Raw genomic sequence first — 17902 nt, forward strand, 5'->3', positions numbered from 1 at the left:
AGATTATTTAGTTCAAACGGTGAGCGAATGAGCTGGTAGAGTGAGCTACTATAGTAGGACGTCATAATTTTTTAGGTTGACTGATTGAAAAACGAGTGGATGAATTTGTAATAGAAAAATATATTTAAATAAATAAAGGTATAATTATAAGTATAATGTATAAATTTATGCAGATCCAAACCCCCACTCTCATAGTGTTACAACACAATAGAATCGATAAGAAGCATGTTCATGTATTATTTTTGTAGCAAAAGGACATTACCCAAAAAGTTTCGTTATAACTCTAGCTAAAGGCTAAAAGGGACATAAATAGAAATCTATTTATTACTTCCTTTGTTCCTAGATCTTGTAACCCAAAACATAATCTATATTCAAGGGCATAATAATATAGACCTCTCCTTGCTTAGAATGTTTTGTTTCACTAAATTCTATTTCTGCGTAATAGCGGTCTCCAGGTCACGGATATACATGAATAAAGATGTAGAGTTTTTCTTGAAGTATTTACTTCAACGGTAACATAACATAACATTAATGACCTAAGAGGTGAATAGTTGTCGGGGATTTAGCAAATTCAAATTGTTCGATTGTAACATTCAAATAAGTTACTGTTTGTTTCCCGTATTCGACCAACTTGGGACAAAATATCATCAGCGAAGTCCGCTTTTTGTAAAATTCTTTTTTGGAGAATTATAATTTTTATTTTATAATTTAAATATTATTTTATCCTTTTCGTAATCGTCACGACGACTTGCTCGTGAGGAAAATTTGCAGCTGACCTAGCTCAGAGTTAGTCTTGGAGCGTTTTGAGCAGCTTTTTTCTTAATTCTTACCGCTTTCTTTTCTCCGATTCTGCTACACGAATCACAAGATCGAATCGGCGATTCATTGGCTATATCATCCATACCATCGCAATAATTACACTGAAAATTTTTTATTTTCCAGGTTTTGCTATTAATAGCTATCCTAATTTTGGTTTCTTTTTGTAAATTTTCTCAATTGATTATGCTTAAACCAGAAAATAATTTACCAATAAGAGTAGTGGAGTAACAACGAAATACTATTGAAACGAACATAATTAGAATAGTAATGTTTTGTATGTTTCATGTTGTCAATTTTGCGATTGGTTTTGAATCGAACTTGGTAGGTCTGGAAATATATCGTGAGTGATCTGAAAGATTGTGTATTCTAAACTACGTGTAGAATATAATTTTGATGTTCACACAATGCCACCCTCTCTTCCCTCTTTAGATTTTTTATTGAAGTTCTTACTATTAGATATTAGATATCAGATAATACTAAAGATGAGGATGAAGGTAACTGTCAGTACATATATTAGATACTAAATTGTCAATTTATTTCTAACATATGTCTTTGTCGGATGAGATGTCAGAAAATTTTTCTTCACTTTGATTCGGAGTTCGAATTATTTCGTCATCGCTGTCACTGTTCCGAGCATTCGATACTTCAACCATTATGTTTTCGTCCGATTGTACCATTTCCGGATTTTGCAGTGTTTCGTCCGCCACAGGAAATGTATTTCCCTTTTCTGAAATTTTGGTTTCCATGATCACCCAGCATTCGCAGTTACGAATGAAATTCCAGATTAGGTAACACAGTAGGTCATAAGATCTATCGCTGGAAGATTCGCAAAGGTATTTAGGTTGAAGTACCTTGGTTTGTGTTTTCGATTTAGTTTTAGTAGCTATTGCTTCTAGATTAATAGTTTCAAATGATTGGATTACGCGATAGAGCATCTTCATTAGTGTTTAACACGTTCACACTGGCGCAACTATTGGTGTTTCTCACCGTGGGGTGGCGCTCCTATTCGTGGCTTATAATAATGCAAAAAATTCCGATCACTTATTCGTCAGATGACATCGTACTGTAGTTGTTTACGGAAAACCGTTAAATGGTACAGAAGAATTATTATGCAATTGCTATGCGGAACATGCCTCATAAATGCGTGGTATGTACATCAAAGATGGGATAATAAACATATTAATATTTTACAATTTAGAGAAAGAATTATTGATCACCTTTTGACCAATAATCACCATATTGAAGAAATGGCTATTGAAAATGAAACACTTTCCAAAAAAAGCACATTTTTTTCACTCGTGTATAATGGGTCTGGAAAAAAGTCAAGAAAAAGATGTAAGCAACGTTATAAATGCTTGTCGAAGATGAAAGGACATCGGGCCCCCGTTGGAATTACTTGGAAAACCCCCAATACTGTACCCTTTACAAAATAACCCAAACACAATTGTTCGAGACTTGAGATAAGGAGCTTAGGCTCGAGACGACAACTAGTCGTCGAACGTAACCGCGGTCACGGGATGAACGTTTCACCTAACAAAGGCATAGAATTGCATAGCTCTCCTTTAAAGAATTAGTCGTACCGACACTTAACAGTAAACATTCCAACGGCCACACACAGAATCTATTCTTCGGGAAGATGATCGTCAGATGTCGATGCGTCATCGTGACGGAAAGTCATTCCTTTTCCTGCAATCTCTTAAAAGGGAGCATCCTTTAGCCCTCTTGTGAGGAAATTTCCATTTTTTATGGAGTTGATATCTGCAGATTTTAAATATGCTGCTATTCACATTCTGATATTGTACGCAGTGCTCTTTGCATCGTCATCATACATGAAAATAAAATTATCCTTCACATCCATTTTTTCCTCACTAGCAAAAAAAATTGCATTTTAAAATGTCAACATAAACCGTAAATTGTAACGAATTAACAACAGTTGCACTTATGCAACTAAAAACAATTCCACTATGTTTCACTACAGACCGCGCGTTTCTGGTTTCAGATCATCAGAAGCGAAAATATTAAATTTGTTTTTGTCCGCGAAAATCACTTCGTTCCAGTACTTCATTGGCGTACTAATGCTATTATTTGCGAATTGTAATCATTTCTTTCTGTTGGTTTTCTTACAAAATATTTTATGAGGGCCACACGACCGTGAAATCCTCGATTTCGTACAAGACTACGCACAGTACTAACAAATATATCGATATCGAAATTATTTTTAAGGTGCCCAACTATTTCTATCGTACTTACTTTTCGATTTTCTCTTATCATTCTAATAATAATTCGACCAGTATACTGATTAATTTTTCCACTTCCTGAGTTATTTTCCAGTCTTTTTCGTAGTCCATACCTATCGATTATGCTTTGTATAGTAGATCGAGGTCTGCTTACAATCCGTGAAATTTCTGCTAAACTTGTATGCTGTACATTATTATGTACATTAATAATAATTTGTCTTTCGCCTATCATAGATAATTCTGAATAATCATGGATAATTCTGAATACATTCTCCAGTAAGCAGTTTGAAATAAGAACCGTAGAAATACCTATTGCTTGTATATTTCTGTCGATATTTTGTTTTTTCTTGCTCATTCCACAAGTTGTACAAGTAACTAGTATTTTCTGGATTGTATCTATTCTAGAGGTTTCTCAAAATATGTACATATTCATTGTTTCTAAAAAATTAGTTAAAAACAAAAATTAGTTAATAAACAACAATTTCACGTAGTCATGTTTGAAATTCATTGGTACACGAATACTTTCTACACCCTGTAGATTATCTTCCTCGTATCTAGTTCTGTGTATTAGATAATTAATCAACCTTTTATATGAATTTTTTGTCTCAAACTTTAAACATTTTTAATATAGAGAGTACTATGTAAATAAATTATACTTAATTCCAATTGTTGTAAGAGGGATTTTATTCGTCTATGTACTACACGCACTATATGTTTGGGAACGTTTGCTAAAAAAACCCAAGAAATATGTTTCGAAGTCAAAAAATAAAAATAAAGAACATTAGCCGCAGTTCCGTATAACTAGTATTTGATTACAGGCCCCTGATCTTAATTCAAAATTTATTAACAGGGAAACGAACCGTGGAAGAAGAAACGTGGTACAATAAAAAATGGAAAACTAAAGATAATAGAACTAAATGGAAAGTATTGTTCAGAATGTTGCTCTTGACAACGTATTTCAATATTTCAATGTGAAATCGATGATCGTTTGCTATGTGAATAATTTCTGCATAATCTTCTTTAAGAGAATTTGTAAGAGTTGAGCAATTGGTTTGTCGTTGTTCCTGATTGGTCGTTTGAGATCCTTTTCATTCATTCGTATGGGGTAATGAACAGTTTAATTGATTTTAAATATTAATAAGTAATGAACAGAAATTGAAACGCAATTCTATTACTCTTCATTTTCATTTTATTTTTTATACTCCTCAAATCCAACAACTGTCGTCGAATACTCTGCTGTAGAGTATCGAGAAATAAATATTGGTTCTATACTACAATAGGAAAAACATTTAATAAATAAGATACATTGAACGTTATGAAAATTATTCTGTATCACTCACGTTTCAGCTGCTCGATTACCATTATTCCATTTTTCTTATTATTTTATTATTTCATTATTACCAATGTAACGTAATTACTAAATGTTATTCAATAATTCTATTTTATAATCTGTGCGCTATAACATTAATAACCGTTGAAAATTTGGGCTGCATTAAATTCCTTAACTTTTTAATATCATTGGTAATTTATTCTTTAAACTCCAAATTACTTCTCAATCTTATACAATGAATATGTAGTTTGTTGTTTTGTATCGTAATATATGGGTATTGTTGCAACGACTTTTATCGAATAAATCTATTTTTAATTCAACATCGCAATCAGAAGTCTTTTCCACTCAGCAGTGCAATCACTCTGGAAAAAAAAAGATACTGGTGTTTTCGTCTTACAGTCCACGATAAATAAAAAGTCGTTTGCGAACGTGCAAATTTATTGCAAACGAAACATATATTACAGTTATGTGAGATGCATATTATTAACATTTATGTTAGAGATGCCTATACTCTTTTTCTTTTAAATAGAATTAATAAACACATTCCTCTCCATGATTTTCTTTAATTTAAAAGTGCGATCAGAAGCCGCTTAAACTCTTCGCTGCAGTCACTCTGTAAATGCAAACAGAATGTAGGAAGGATTAAAGCAATGTAATAAGTGCAAAATAATATTATATTTATATTCAGACTCAATGTACACGTACGCATGCACATTATGAAAGCGGTTTGAAATTAGTAAAATTAGTTAACTGGCATATGAATTACTTTATTAATTAACGAATTTCGGTATGTAATTTTTAACAATTATAACAGACATTATTTATTTATATTCACTCGATAGGTCTCACAGAGATTAGTATAGTGTATTTCGATGCGAACGAACTAATTTTACGAGCAAACTCATATACGACATCATAATCAACAAAGTCAAACAAAAACCAGCCATGTAGTACCGTAATCACTGCTAATTATTGATGTAATTTAGAACAAATTAAAGTTAAGACATCTATACAGCTTCGCGGAATGTTGCGAAGATATATTCCTGGCGTTAAAGTAAGATTTAAAAATAAAAAGAATTGTTGAACATGAAATGCTTTCATCCAAGTAGAGCAAGCAAGAGTCTCTTGTAGTCTCCTGAACAGTCATCCTGAAATTTATGGAAAATTATGGGCAGCCAAGGTACAGGCAAGGTACTTGTTAAAGAATGAAGTGATTTATGAAAAATTAAGACACGTGTATGTGTAAAATTAAGACGTGTATAATGTGCATTATTACTTTGATGAGAGTGAGTCCAAGTATAAATGTTTCTGCAAAGAAATCCTTAATTTTCATAATTCTATCAAGATTGATATGCGTGTCATTAAATGACATTCTATATATTTCGTAATATGTATTTTAAACAAGTTTTATTGTTAAAAGAAAAAAAAAAGGAAAAGTAAATATTACAGAAACATTTTTACAAAAACACCAAGTATTTAGATAAAAATATGAAGTATCTCTGACTTACATCGATATCACCTGCAAGCGATTGTCCATACATTTTTTGATAAGTATCCTTAATATCTCCTAAATCGATTTCCGATCGAGCTACGATTATGCGTATCAATGTCGAGTCATCAGTACCTAATCCACGCATTGCTTTGTATAATCTCTCCGCAAAATATGCAGTTTTATCTCGTGCACACCTGACTAAAATAAACAAATTCAAAATTAATTTGTTAGCCTGTATTTTGCATTGCACTTTCGTGATACCCACAAAATGAATTTTCACGAAAGGCAATGAAAAAATTATTACAAAGAATTGTACTTGGAATTATATGATCACAACGAAACTACAAATCTTTGGTACAATGAATATGCTGTGAAGATTAGTTCAGATTTGAAAAAAATTGTCGCAATCTATGGGACATATTTAAAAGTAACTATTCGCATTGGATGTCGCGCATTATTGAATGTCTCTATAAGGCTGGGTTTACACTGACTCGATATCATGCGAATGTAGTTATTCAGCCTAACACTGGATCGTAACTGGAACCTAACCTCAACCTAACCCTAATCTAGACAGTGTTGTCATCGCAACAAGTAATCCAGTGAAACGACTGAGTCGAAGATCTACTTTTTCGATCTAGCATTTGCAAGTGTACATATATTGTTTTGAGCGAATTCAACATAATCTCAGCTCAAGAGCTTTTTCACACAGCGATATGCGTCTGACAATAAGATACTCGATGCTAATGCGATACAGTATCTGACTAATGTCGTAAATAGATATCATTTATTTGTTTTTCGGTTGGTAACAACTTCTTGTCTGCAAAACAATACACATCTATTAGCAAAGGCTGCCGCGAGCAAATGCTGAAATAAAAGATTATCCGTTTGGTTTACACAGAAAAGAGCTAGTCAAAAAATGAAAGTAAGTAGGAAGTATTGAATTCGTTCAACGAGATGAATAGAACAAAGGACTTGTCCAATTAATACGAATTTAGAAGGAAAGAAGAATTTCTTATTTTAGCTAACTAGGTGTTGTTGTCAATTTATTCCGAAAAAAGAAAAAAAAAAAAAATGAAAAAGACTGTCGATACCACTACAGTGAATTTTGTCTACGATTTTATTTTATGCGTCAGTATATCAGTCTGTGAGGCGGCTGGTAACCAATGCACTGTAACAGACGAACAGTTATAGACAGATTTTTGCGAATATCTTGGGATCGAAGGCTGAGTAGCGGTTACATGTACAGGAAAAAGTTGTTCTTACATTAACATATATTTAAAAATCATCGAAATCGGTGAGGCGAATGAAACATCCATAATTATCCAGATCTTTAGTGATGTAATAGTAGAAGTCCTGCTTATTTAATCTTTGTATAAGTATATACGTGCATTTGCATAAATGTGATACCAGAATGTTGATACTTATTTAGAAAACAACAAGGTATGTTTCCCTTGATCTTTCCCAGACTCTACATGATAAGCTTTTCACAATCTAATTACATATATGTGCACATGTAATTATATATATATAATTATATTATATGGTATATATTAGATTAGATATATAGTTATCTAAAGTTATCTAAAGTTTGTCCAGTGATTACTGTGGTTACAGCTAATGACTGCCAATCGAGTATCACTTATCGGCAGCAAATGGCTGTAGCTGTAGCTGCAGCAATCACCTATTATGTCTATCTCTGTCTCGTTTTGTTGGACAGACTACAATTAGATGACAAGCTATATGTTTCGGAGTGTTCTTTAAAATATAAAAAATGTAAGCATAAATAATACGCATAACATTTTCACCAGCAGTGGATAAAGTACATAAAACTAATTGCATGCTACTTACTGATAAAAAAAGTTAATTACTCTTTCTTGTATTATACCAAATAAAACTTGTGCGATTTTACTTCTTTATGAAAAGTAATATATTTTTTCTTACCAACTGCAAGATAGCCGTCTTCGACTGATCCAGAAAATTCTGTCTTAATAGCTTCTTCTAAGCTATGACCAGCAAGGCGTTCATATTCCTCAAAAATTTTTCGTAGTTGAGGGAAACTTTTCGTAATGAGAATAGCATTAAAAGTACTTTCGTCTGTTCCCCATTGTTCCTCACCAGCTGCAAGTAATCTTTCGGCATCTTGCATTGCAGCTTGTTCGTCAACTTGAGGATTTTCATCTCTATTGGCCTATAAAATAATTTATATATATTTTATTAAATATATTTTTATTCCAAATAAAAATAATAATAAAAATAGTACTTCTATATTTGTGCCTTTGTTAATTTTGTAGATTGTGATATCAACTGTGCACTGTACATAAAATATCTTATGCGAATAATTATTTAAAAAATTATCGCATTTAAATATTAAAATACTGTGCGAGATAACGTACGTGTATCGCCTTTTCTTGGAATTTGCAAAACGTTCTGAGAGAACGTAACAACGGTTTAAAATAGTGGCAAAGATAGATTATGAAAAGACAATGCCGCTTTTATGTGATCGTTAGACCACTGAATACGTCTCGATCATGTACATGACATTAAATGTATGTATTAATGAATAACTAGAGTATAAAATAAGGATGCAAGATTGAGAGTGACTTGCTGTGTGCCTCGTTTTAATCGAGTTGCATCACGAGGTATAATAAAGTTAAAAGTTGTTTTTAATCTCTCCTTAGTCATCTCGTACGCGTGACTAAAGTGAATAATTAGTAAACAAAGATATTTGAGTTTATTTGGATGTTCCCTTCAAACACCGTTTCTAGAGCTGTTACAGCTTGAACTTACGAGTCCAACGAAAGAACATACGCGTTAAATCGCAGAACTTTTATATTTCAAACATACATAAGAGAGTCTCACTAAAAAATCTCATCTATTGTACTATTTTTATTGGTTACGTTAATTACTCCTATAAAACGCATCAACTACGCCTTTTCTTATGCGATTCAAATCAATTACTTCTCATTCCGTAGATCACACTATGCTATGTCTACACTATGCTAATCGAACTCGACATTTATCACAAATTTTTCATGAAGATATCCGATAAATTATTATCCAAACATATCCATTATAGTATAGGTCATAGTATTCGTCACGGGAACAAAAGTCTCAAAGGAACTATGGACCGAAAATAAACTGTTCTTTTAAAGAATGACGTTAAAGTTTCATTGGTGTTACTTATAATACGTTTAAATTTTGCAGTCAAATAAGAATTAAACACTGTTATATTAACGAGGAAACTGAAAATTATTCCTTAGCGCATGAAATAATCCACTCACGATAGAACAAATACCAAACTCTATGATTTCAAACTATTGCAGAATTACTTGCCGTACGATAAAATATTTCAAACGAGAATCGAATGGCATTGCAGAGAATGACACGATTTGATATTATTTTCTTGCAGGTGTACAGGCAGAGACCAGGTGAAGATCAACTACGTTTTCCTTTGAATGGTATCAAAATTCTTATTGTGTTGATCGAACAATTCATTGTTTCATCCGAATGCTTAATAATTGTCCATACGAAAATCCGTTAGTTCAGAAGAGAAAAGTATTAAATTTAAAGGATATTTGAGTAAAAAAGTGCTTTTGCGATAAAACAAAAATAATAAATCTCCCGAGCTGGTTTTGTGGCGTAAGAAACTTAATACTTCCTCGTGTGGAGCGATGAAATGCATCGACCAACAAATGAAGAAATGTAATCCAATTTTTAAAAAATGTAATTGACCTTCGTATCTGCTTTACGTATTGATTTGCAAAGAAATCAATGACATCGAGTCTGAGAACTCTGAAGATAGATGCTTCGTTCTATAATATTTGGGACAGAAACATTTATCTTACGTGCTAAGGAATAATTCCTCGTCTTTCTGTTTCCTCGTTAATATGACGCTATTTACTTTCTATCTGACTGCGAAATGTAAACAGTGTCTGTTTGTAAGTAACATCAAAGTAAGAGATAATGGAACTCTAAGGCTATTTTCCGAAAGAACGACTCATCCGCGACTCGTGGTTTCTCCGAGACTTGTCTGTCTCGTGACGAGTACGGTGAAATTTAAGGTTGTCAATTTTTCGGTATCTCTTTTTAAGAGCTCTGCGTCGATCCGAAGGTGTAGAATGAGAATCATTTGTCAAAGCCATAACGTATGATTTTTTAACACCATGTAAGTAAGAATCTAATGAGAATAGAATGGCTCTTGGTCATTTACTTTCAATCCTTTTAAAACACGTTGACAATAGCGTGTGAGCTATCAACTTCTATCTTCATCACGCGTTAAATATAGGAAGATGGATTGATATTTGTTTGACGTCGTGCTGTTTCTCCGAAGCCACGAGTTTTCCTTTTTTCGATAGAGCGCTTTTCGTCTTTGGACTTGACGTATAAACTTAAATCGAACATGAGTTTGTTAATATACGATACAAATGGATAAAAGTGGAAGGCAGAAATCGTAACAACAAAATTTAACGAGTAACTCCAGTAAATTAGTAAATCTTCAATTCATTTTCATTACAATTCCATTACTTTGAACACTTGTTCCAAACATCAGTTTCACCGTTTTCAAATTTCACTCAGTATCGAAACACCTATCCTTGTGCATCGATTTGTAATGTTTACATTTTATTTTCCCCTATCCGGTCAACGTAGCAGTATCTATAGATTTCACGCCAAAACCCAAACACGATAGAATTCATAACTCAGATCGTAACAGTGAGGCATACATTACAAATGTACAGTAAAATGAAAACCCTCTTATGTTATTAACACGGTCGTCACTAGCGTCGTATAAGAAGCGAAGCGAAAACTGTGATCAATATTTTCGTCCTTTCTAGAGAAACTTTGTTTACAAAAGTCGTACAATACGGGAGGAGCCATGATATGGCAGTAATAAGTTTTGCGTAGATGAAGGTTTTTCGGAGATATCAAGATCACCTCCATTTTTTTAAATTGCTTGCCGTACTTCTTTATTCGGGCAGAATAGAGGGCGTTTAGCTGATTTTAGCAACCCCTAATAGAAGGTCATCAGACAATAAATAAAGAACGTTCAAAGTAGCGGGCGTTCGCATTAATATAACTTTGAAATCATCGAATTGCCAAAGCCCGTGCACTAGTTATCACTTTCGGATTCATAGTAACACATGCCACACAAAGTCCTTATTTCATATCTTGTAATACTCTTCCTATGTTAGTTGTTGGACATAGTTGTACGTAGTAAGAAATGGAAAAGTACACATTCAACTTCTTTTATTTATCGTTGGATGACTTTTTATTAATGAAATCATCTAAACACCCCCTATATCGCTAGAATAGAAAAGTAGGACAAGCAATTAAAGAAAATCGAGGTAATCCTGAAATGTCAGAAAAACCTTCATATTAGAGCGTTTTCTGTACCTGGTACGATAGATATCTGGTCGTAATCCATTATGCTGATCAACGTGTTAAGTTGTTACGAAACCGTTCAATGTAAAAAACGTAGCAGTTGTTGCGTTAAAAATCCAATAATTATCATTTATTACGAGTTAAGACCCATTCAATGTATTTGTTATCAAGTGAAAAAAGAAGTTTACTTTTTTCGAGATCGGAGATTCGAAAGAAAAATTTCGTTTCGTATTTCTTATTTATCATTCTGTTATCAGTTTGAGTATCTTATCAATTATTGTATAAGACATTATATACATCAATTACCCTATGAACATAAATATGACTGACTACCGCTATGCTTTTGAAAATGTTTGGTGGTATTACAAAATGTTTAAACATATCGTTTCCTTCTAAAATAACAGTCTCAAATGTCGATCTTCGATAATATAATAAATCAGATAAATTTACAATTTAAACGAATATAAAAATAATAAAAGTGCAGCGCAGTGGTTAGCGCCTTAGGTTACGACCCTTTCGTTTCAGGACCCGGGTTCTCAAATCCCGGCGACCGGAGTCCGATTTTTCTTCCACGCATCTAAATTAGAAGAAAAATTACAACAGAATCCCGGCAGCGACACCGGCGATCCGCAGCAGAACCTGTCTCACTCTACACACGAGCAACATCAGCAACAACCATCACGGCCTATTGAGCATGAATTTTTTAAAAAGAATGAATGATGTATCTTCTTTAAAAAGAAGATTATAGTATTTCTTTAGTAGCTATCGAATTATTTGCAATAATGTTGTTCATATTTCTACTAAATATCTGTATTTATTTAAAAAATCATTCGAACAGAAACGGGCTTACTTTCTTTATAAACAGCAGATATGGTTTTGATGCCATAGTTGCTAAGAGATGCCAGCACCTCGATAAGAGCACCTTCGTCCGTGCCAATTCCAGACATCGCATTATGAAGTTCTTTAGCAAAATATTCCGGTAACGGTGTCATCAATGCCAAAATTGCCTTTTCAAAATTACCACCAAGTTCCGATTTCAACTCAGAAATCAGATCCTTCCCATACATGGTTTTAAATTTGTCAGCTATTTCAAGTCGTTGTACAATTCCACGATGAGCAAGGACATCGATTATTGTCTGTTCATCAGTGCCGAAACCCTTCATGGCAGTTCGTAGAAGAGCTGCATCTTCTTCTGGGTCGAAAGGATCAGCAGAATAGACAGTTGGTGTGCACTAAACCAATAAAATAAAATGCAAAATATATATTACATAGATATGTAAAACTTTTCACTATTTATTTCAAAGCAATATGTAATATTAAATATCTAACAAATGTTTAGCGAGTATTTTGCATATGAATATTACAAATAAACAGAAAGTACGACGAATAAACATTAAACTATTGCAATAGTGTATTGAAAAGTTTTTAGCCTCTTTGTTTTACAGGAGAAATACGATTTTATTTTGTAATATAATAGTTTTAACATGATATATACCGCATACATTATTAGTAAGATTTTGTCATCACGTCTTTTGCAATCCGAATTAATTAACCTTCAAATAATAAAACAAATATTCTTATTACGTTCTGTCATTGTGTCTTCGATTAATCGGCTTCGTTGAGAGCGAGGCAACGCGGTCAAATCAAGACCTACTGACTAATCGAGACCTAACCTAGAATAAATCACGGAACGTTGATCGAAATTCATAATTCGTCGCTATTTCGCATTCATTCTGCGTCTTCTATTCGTCGCAGAAGCAAAACAAATAATTGGGTTCATCTATACTTAACGAGATGATATTATTCTGTGTATATAGATATTACATATAATTTATGTATAATTTGTGTGATATTAAATATAATTTATCCATTTATGCAGAAACGTACATATTAAAGTTTAAAGTACAAAAGTTTATTCCGAAGACAACGAATCTCCACGAAAATTTAATTCGGATAGCACATTTTGCGGAATCGGTAATAGCCGAAAACAGTATTCACATGTTTCTGTATTTCCGCCGCACGTTCAGCTCCCAAACATACCTTACTGAATTAATAGATTCAGTGCATGCAGTGTGTAATAGTTATTATTATAATAGTTTATCGTTCATTTGCCGAATCAACGAGTTGTCATGTGCAGTAGAACATACTTACGTAGGATTCATATGCATGTACAAGGTGAAATTACCGATTCGGTCGCTTTCGACATTCGGTTTCATAGATATGTATGAAATAACCCGGCCGGTAATAAAACTGAATCGGTCGGAAAGTATAGAAAACAGATGAAGAATAGAGGAAGAACGAAATCAGGAATACATAGAATAGTTCTTGAAGCTACTACGATCACAGCCAAGCATTTCTAACATGTGAAGAAAGAAAAGACCAAATTTTTAATTGAAATGAACTAGATCCCAAAACGATAAAATTGATAGATCACGAGATAAATTTGCATGACATGGCGAAGAACAAAATCGTAAGACTTGGATTTTCGATGTAGATATGAACGCCGCTTTCGAGTCGGTCAAGAAATCACGTCGTCTGAACTGATCTTTAAAAGTTCATTTATACATAACCGTGCTGTATCCGTTTCGTGTCTCAGCCGTGGCCTTGAGCCGAACCCCAATTGGTTACCATACTTTTAAATATGTATTCGTATCGTGTTAGTCATCATCGGCAGCGTGGACGTGTTCCATTCACATTTGATAATCTCATATTTCTCCTATTTGCCGATCTGACCGGTGGGGCCAGCCCCATAGCACGGGCCTGTATAAACGTATCTGAATATATCTCGTTCATGTATCACGCTATGAATTTGATTTTATCTTCATAAATCTTCTTATCCGTTTGCCACAACGGATGTACAATGAATCGCCTTTTCTTCCTTTGTTGCTTTGTTTTTTCTTCCTCTTCTTCATACAAAGGCATCGCTGCTATAGCTAAGTCTTTGGTTGGAAACGGCGGTTTGTTATATACTTGCGTAAGTTTGACTTCTATGTCTGACTAGCATGTTTGTCTCGGGTATATCCCGGCTGGTAGTATACAAATATTAATAAATAAACGTCCGGTCACTGTTTGGACACGGAACGAATTCGGCACGATTATTTATAAATGGACCACAAGTTATGTATAATATGATATAAATATGATATGTATAATCAGGTTAAACAATGCTCTACTGTAATTCTACCGTATCTGAGAACCTGAATTGTACTATGTTTTAGTTGTCCCCATAAATGCTCAAATTAGTACATAATTTAGATGCTAATTATCGTGCAAAATACACACTCTTTTAAAATGGTGAAATTAATTGTAATTAATGATTTCTAATCATTTTAACTTGTTTGCACGTAATAGAAAGTATTATGTAATGATGGTATACACAAAATACCAAACTTGAACGAACAATAGGACATGGTAAAGAAAATCTTACGGTTTGAGAGATCTCCCCTATTCAAAGAATTGCTGATTTAATGTAATTTAATGTAAAAATCTATCAGAGTACTTATTTTATTTAATTATTATTTTAAATAAAACACACTTGAGACAATGGCTTTAAAAAATGTGGATAAATGTTCTAAAGTAGCCATCTCTGCACTTAAATTCGATTGAGAATTTGTAGGAAGATAAAACCGCACAAACAAGTTTAAACGATCAAACAAAATTTAACTATGCCTATAATGGAAGTTCAAAACTTTATTTTGAAATTAACTGATATGATATGTCGTTATTGTTATCGTTTCAAAAGGCGAAACTACCAAATATTAATATTAATTTACGACATTAAAAGATTTCTCCTCTAAAACGAAGTAGGTTTGGGCTTTCATATTGCGTGTGTATCGTATAGATAAAGTAGAAAGTAGTTAGTAATTACCTGCACATGATAGTACTGAGTGGCCGACATTATTCGAATCAGCTAAAAAATAGAAATTCATATTAAAATCATATTAAATAATAGTATATGTATAATATTTATGCTATAGTTATATTTTAGTATTCTTATTGCACGGAAAATTTGCACAATTAAAATCAACTTATCATTAAAATAAATTACTATCTGAAAACAAAATTTATTATATAACATTTCATAAACACTTTATCGAAAGCATTAATTAATCAAACTCATAGTCTTATTCTAATGATTAACATTACACGTTTGTTTCATTATTAATTGTTCAATGTTTAAGATGTAAGATGCGATTAAAAATAAAAGAGAGTTGCAAACGCAATTAATATTAAAATATCGTATAGTATTTGAGGGTGTAATGTCATGAGAAATAAATGAATCTACTAATGACGCGATATTTACAACGAAATGGTAAACTTTAGGTATACTATAATAATATTACGTTTTAATTATCATACATATTTCCTTTCAATGCCTTAAAAATAGGAATTTGCTCAAACGTAGTATAAAAAACATAGTTGCGTTTAAAAATATCACTTTAAAAACATAAAATCATTCTATATTAATAACATTTTCATTATAATTCTAACAACAATATCATCAAAGCCTTGTAATGTAAATGTAGCAACGTTAGTAAAAAAAAAGGTAACAATTTTAAAGTTTATTGTAATATAATCTTAGTTAATAACAATCTTGATTAGTCTGAAATGAAGTCGAAATGCTTAATATTGTTACACAATAAGTTAGTTTTCTGTCCTATTTTTCCATTCGCGTATCTTATTTATCTTTCCACGTAACTGTACATAATTTTAAAATGCGAGAAAACATATTATCAGGAAGTGTGTGTTCATGTAAAGTATATACATGAGTATACAGTATTGCGAAATTGAGGTGAATGATGACTTGAGTGGTTGATATAAATATCTTTGAAGACCTGCAGTTAACCTTGTTTGATATATACGCGAAGAAGAATGCCAAGAAGCTATCGTAGTGAAATTCCAAAGATTGTATTGATCGGTGTCTATGTATAAACAAGTATTTGGGGTGTGGCTCTTACTTACCTTCTTTTGAAGCGGTTACAGGTTCTATTCGCTCTTCTGCTACCGGTTCCGTTCGGTTCTCGTAACCAACTGAAACGAACCGTCGCTCGTCACGGATATTCTTTGCAGGAATGGTGGGAGCAACAAACGGAGAACGTATGCGTCTACTATAGGAAATGAGATTTAACGATGACTTAATGCGCAATTCATACGAAAACTATGCTATATACAATATAACGTTAAGCATTGAAAAACTACGTGTAAAGGTTGCAAGAATCAAGAAATAAGAAATCCTTGTAATGTAACCTCTGTTGTTCTACAATTAATGAAAGATATATTAATTTAAAAAACATACATCATGAATATTGAAATCACAATTGTTATCTAGATATACAATTGCTTGAGAATGAGATTCAGCTATCTAGTTTATACAAAAATATAACGTATTTATATACAGATACACAGAATAAAGTAATTGGAATTGTTAAGAATGTATCAATTTTAATAGTCTATATTTTATTTACATATATATATATATGTATAAATATATATAAATACTCAATCTTTGATTAAATAGTTTAACGTTATATTTTACTAGTAATATTTCCTTATAATATATTTCTATGTATATTAAAATTGCTGTGTTTTACCAATAACAGTACAAAACAAAGAATTTTTAATAGACACAAGCTTTATTATGTAAGTTAAACAAATGTGCATTATCTAAATTTAATTTTCTTATATCATATTTAATATAGAAATAACATTATTTTCATATTGTTTGAATGAAACTTTGAGAAAGGGAAAGAGAGAGATAGAGAGAGACAAAGAGAGACAGGAAAATTTATGTACTGTAAATAACTAATTGACTATGAAATAAAGTGTTAACTGTTCCTATTTAATTTGTTTCACGCGTATTTGTATATTACACATACAGAATTCCTATTTAATTCTTTTTAACTGCACCCGTTGAATTTGTTAAGTACAACAATTTAAAATAAAATTAAAAAAGTGAAACAAATGAAGCAGAAAAATGCAATATATTTCACTTAACAAACAAAGTATTTTAATATTACTACTCTACTATTGGTATATTAGTCGTATACGGATTATATGTATGTGATATATTTGACAAGTATTTTTTCTAATACAAAATACCGTTTCTGTATTATTAATGAAAGAAAATACGTTAAAAATCAATATCAGTATTACAAAGTTTCCCGCTTCACTTTGCATTATCTAATTGAATTATTTACTCACCTTTAGTCAATGTCAATTTTAGATTATAACAATTAAAAAGGCTATATAACTGTGCGTTATTTCTCTAGAACACTAAACACAATTTTCGTATCACTATCACCGTTTTTACAAATCGATTAAACGTATATGATAATTATCGACAAATAAGAAACGTCTTGATGCGGTTACATGCAGTCGCGCACATTAAATGGTTACGGTATCTGAAAGAAACAATTTCACATTATAATGTCACAAGAGGATCAGTAGAAGAGAGAATTGGTGGGGGAGCGACGTAGAGTCGATGACGTGTCATGTAAAATATGCTGCAGAGTAACGAAGAGAGAGACTATCGTCATAACAGCGACTAGGACTCCCGTTCACCAAAAGATTCTCAAGAAACAAGGTCAGGTGATTCATCGCATTGTATGTGTATTACGAATATCATATATACGTATCCATTAAGTT

General features: G+C 32.4%; 1 protein-coding gene across 1 annotated transcript; it reads right to left on the bottom strand.

Moving 5' to 3' along the window:
* Positions 1 to 5042: 5042 nt before the first annotated feature.
* On the bottom strand, positions 5043 to 17671 carry LOC139996681 (annexin B9-like). Its single transcript, XM_072021206.2, has 7 exons — positions 17459 to 17671; positions 16220 to 16365; positions 15126 to 15167; positions 12079 to 12489; positions 7820 to 8066; positions 5895 to 6076; positions 5043 to 5534 (listed from the first exon to the last, which is right to left on the bottom strand). Exons 3-7 carry the CDS (start codon positions 15153 to 15155, stop codon positions 5484 to 5486), a joined length of 921 nt encoding a protein of 306 aa, XP_071877307.1. The 5' UTR covers positions 15156 to 15167; positions 16220 to 16365; positions 17459 to 17671; the 3' UTR covers positions 5043 to 5483.
* Between the last annotated feature and the right edge of the window lie 231 nt (positions 17672 to 17902).

This window comes from Bombus fervidus, chromosome 18 (genome assembly GCF_041682495.2).
Source record: "Bombus fervidus isolate BK054 chromosome 18, iyBomFerv1, whole genome shotgun sequence".
NCBI lineage: Eukaryota > Metazoa > Arthropoda > Insecta > Hymenoptera > Apidae > Bombus > Bombus fervidus.